The 2,130-nt window shown below is 65.2% G+C and overlaps 1 protein-coding gene across 1 annotated transcript in view; it reads right to left on the reverse strand.

The window, feature by feature from the left end:
* Positions 1-2,130, reverse strand: part of PAK4 (p21 (RAC1) activated kinase 4) — an 11,390-nt gene that overhangs the window by 8,930 nt on the left and 330 nt on the right. The window contains exon 2 of the mRNA XM_030886361.2: positions 2,036-2,125. Coding sequence (XP_030742221.1) covers positions 2,036-2,125 — 90 coding nt within the window. The remainder of the gene's footprint in view (positions 1-2,035; positions 2,126-2,130) is intronic.

Below are 2,130 nucleotides of genomic sequence, written 5' to 3' on the forward strand. Positions count from 1 at the left end.
GGAGTTGGAGCGTGTCACCGACATGTCCTCGAACTCGTCCAGCAGCAGTGTGAGGGCCCCATCCTTGGCGCCTTTGCTACCCCGCACGATGGTCTGGGGTCCGGGGCAGCAGGGTGGGGGAGGGCAGGGGTGGGCACACAGGAGGACACGAGGGACAGGACACACAGCACAGAGACGGATGGAGACATGCCATGGAGTGATGAGGGGGCCGGGGGAGCACGGAGCCCCTCCTCAGCCAAGAAGCCAGCCTGGGGGGGTGGGGCAGGTGGGGGGAGGGTGAACCCGCTCGGGCGCCCCCCGCCCCCACCCCGGCTGTGGCTGGAGAAGAGAGGCCAGCCTAGTCTCTAATCAGTGGGGAGAGATGGAAATCACAGCTGCCGGGGACCAGGGCAGGGCCTGGCACTTCATGCAGGCCAGCAGCAGGGGCACTTCATCTGCCCTGAAGGCTGGCATGGGGGGCGGGGAGGGGTGGGGACACGGGCCCAAACCCCAAGGAGGGGGCAGAGTGGGAGTGGGGGCAAACGCAGGTGTCAATGGGGGCCAGGCAGAGCCCATCTGTCACAACCACCACGCCCTCCAGGCCACGGCCACCTCTCCCCAAGTCCAAGTCTCCACGACTGTCCTGCCCTCCGGCCCCTCAACCTCCACGTCAGGGCCTCTGTACTTGCTTCCCGCCCCCCACCCCAGTCACTTCAGTAAGGCCTGTAGGCCACCTGTACGCTGACTGGCCCCTGACCTCCCGCACCACCCCGCTTCCTCTCAGACCTCTACCTAGTCCATGGCCTGGCCCTCCCCATGGCCAAGGTCACGAGGGTGGGACCCACTATGTCCACTTTCTGGCCCTGTGCGGCATCAGGTTTAAGGGAGGAGCTCAGAGGGAGCAAGAGAGGGCAGGCTGGGCACAGGCTGTGGGTGGTGGTGGGGGGGGGACACGACACGGCGTGGTAGAGAACATGGCCCTCACAGCAACGCTCCCGCCAGCCCAGCAGGCCCCAGTGCTGGGTCTCAGGCCAGGCGGGCCTGTGAGCAGACTGAAGAGTGATGAGGAGCGGTGGTCTGGGGTCTGCAAGGACCAGGAAGTTCCAGGCCACAGGTAGCAAACGCAAGTGCCCAGACAGGGGGGGCTAGTATAAATCAGGGCACGGGCTCCTGCTGGGAGGGGGGAGGGGCAGGAGACCGCTAAGCAGGGGGCTTAGAGGTGCCTGGAATGGGGCGTGACTCGCCCACCCCACTGAGCACGGGCCAGAAGGGACCAGTAGGTCCTCCCCGCCCAGAGGTGGCAGCCACTTTTCCGAAAGCCACTGTGAGGTTTCTAGCCATTTCTAGCATAGTCAAGTGAGGTCCGTCCTCCCACAGACTGTGGGGGGAAAGCTGCTAACTGGTGTCCCCTCCCTGCTAGGCAGGCCTGGGAGAGGTGAGTCAGCGGCAGGCCCACCCCCGGGCACCAGGCCAGTGCACGGCCACACCCACCTCTGCCCACAGATAGCCAACTTGGCCCAGACCAAAGTCCTCCTGGTCCGGCTGGCCTGGGGGCCAAGTCCCTGTTCTGGGGCCGCTTTCCCAGCCTCGGTGCCCACCCAAGCTCAGGTCACTGGCACACAGAGGCAGGCAGGGGCGTGGCAGGGGTGGGCCTCAGAAACAAATCACATCGCTTGTCATTTTGTATGAGGGTGACAAGAAAAAAATGCAAAATTAAAAAACCCTTAAAACCCAGGGTTCTTGCCATGCACCCACCACCTCCTTCACTGAGGCTGCTCAGCGCCCCCCACTGCTCCTGACCACACTGTGCCCTGTACAGCCCTGCGTGCCTCCTCTGCAGGTAAGGCACTGCCCTGTGGCCAGGACTCCTGGTCTGGGGCCCTGGGGTCAGTCTCAGAGTTAGGGGCTGGTGCCGTGGGTCATGGCGGGGTAGAGGCACAGGACACAGCCTAGGGCCAGGCATGTCACTGTGGTAAGGCCTGTGCTGGCTCTGGGGAGCCCCCCAGAGAGGGAGGTTGGTTGTGGGGCTGGGGCCACCTGGGGGTCTGCGGCCTACCTTGGGGGCCCCCGGCTGGATGGAGGTGATGCAGGCGGGGTCGATGAGGGGCTTGGGCCGGCGCGCCGACTCCTCGATCAGGCTCTGCCACTGGC

The sequence above is a fragment of the Echinops telfairi genome, unplaced genomic scaffold (assembly GCF_000313985.2).
Source record: "Echinops telfairi isolate 266 unplaced genomic scaffold, ASM31398v2 ScPeMD7_655;HRSCAF=1070, whole genome shotgun sequence".
In the NCBI taxonomy this organism is placed as follows: Eukaryota; Metazoa; Chordata; class Mammalia; order Afrosoricida; family Tenrecidae; genus Echinops; species Echinops telfairi.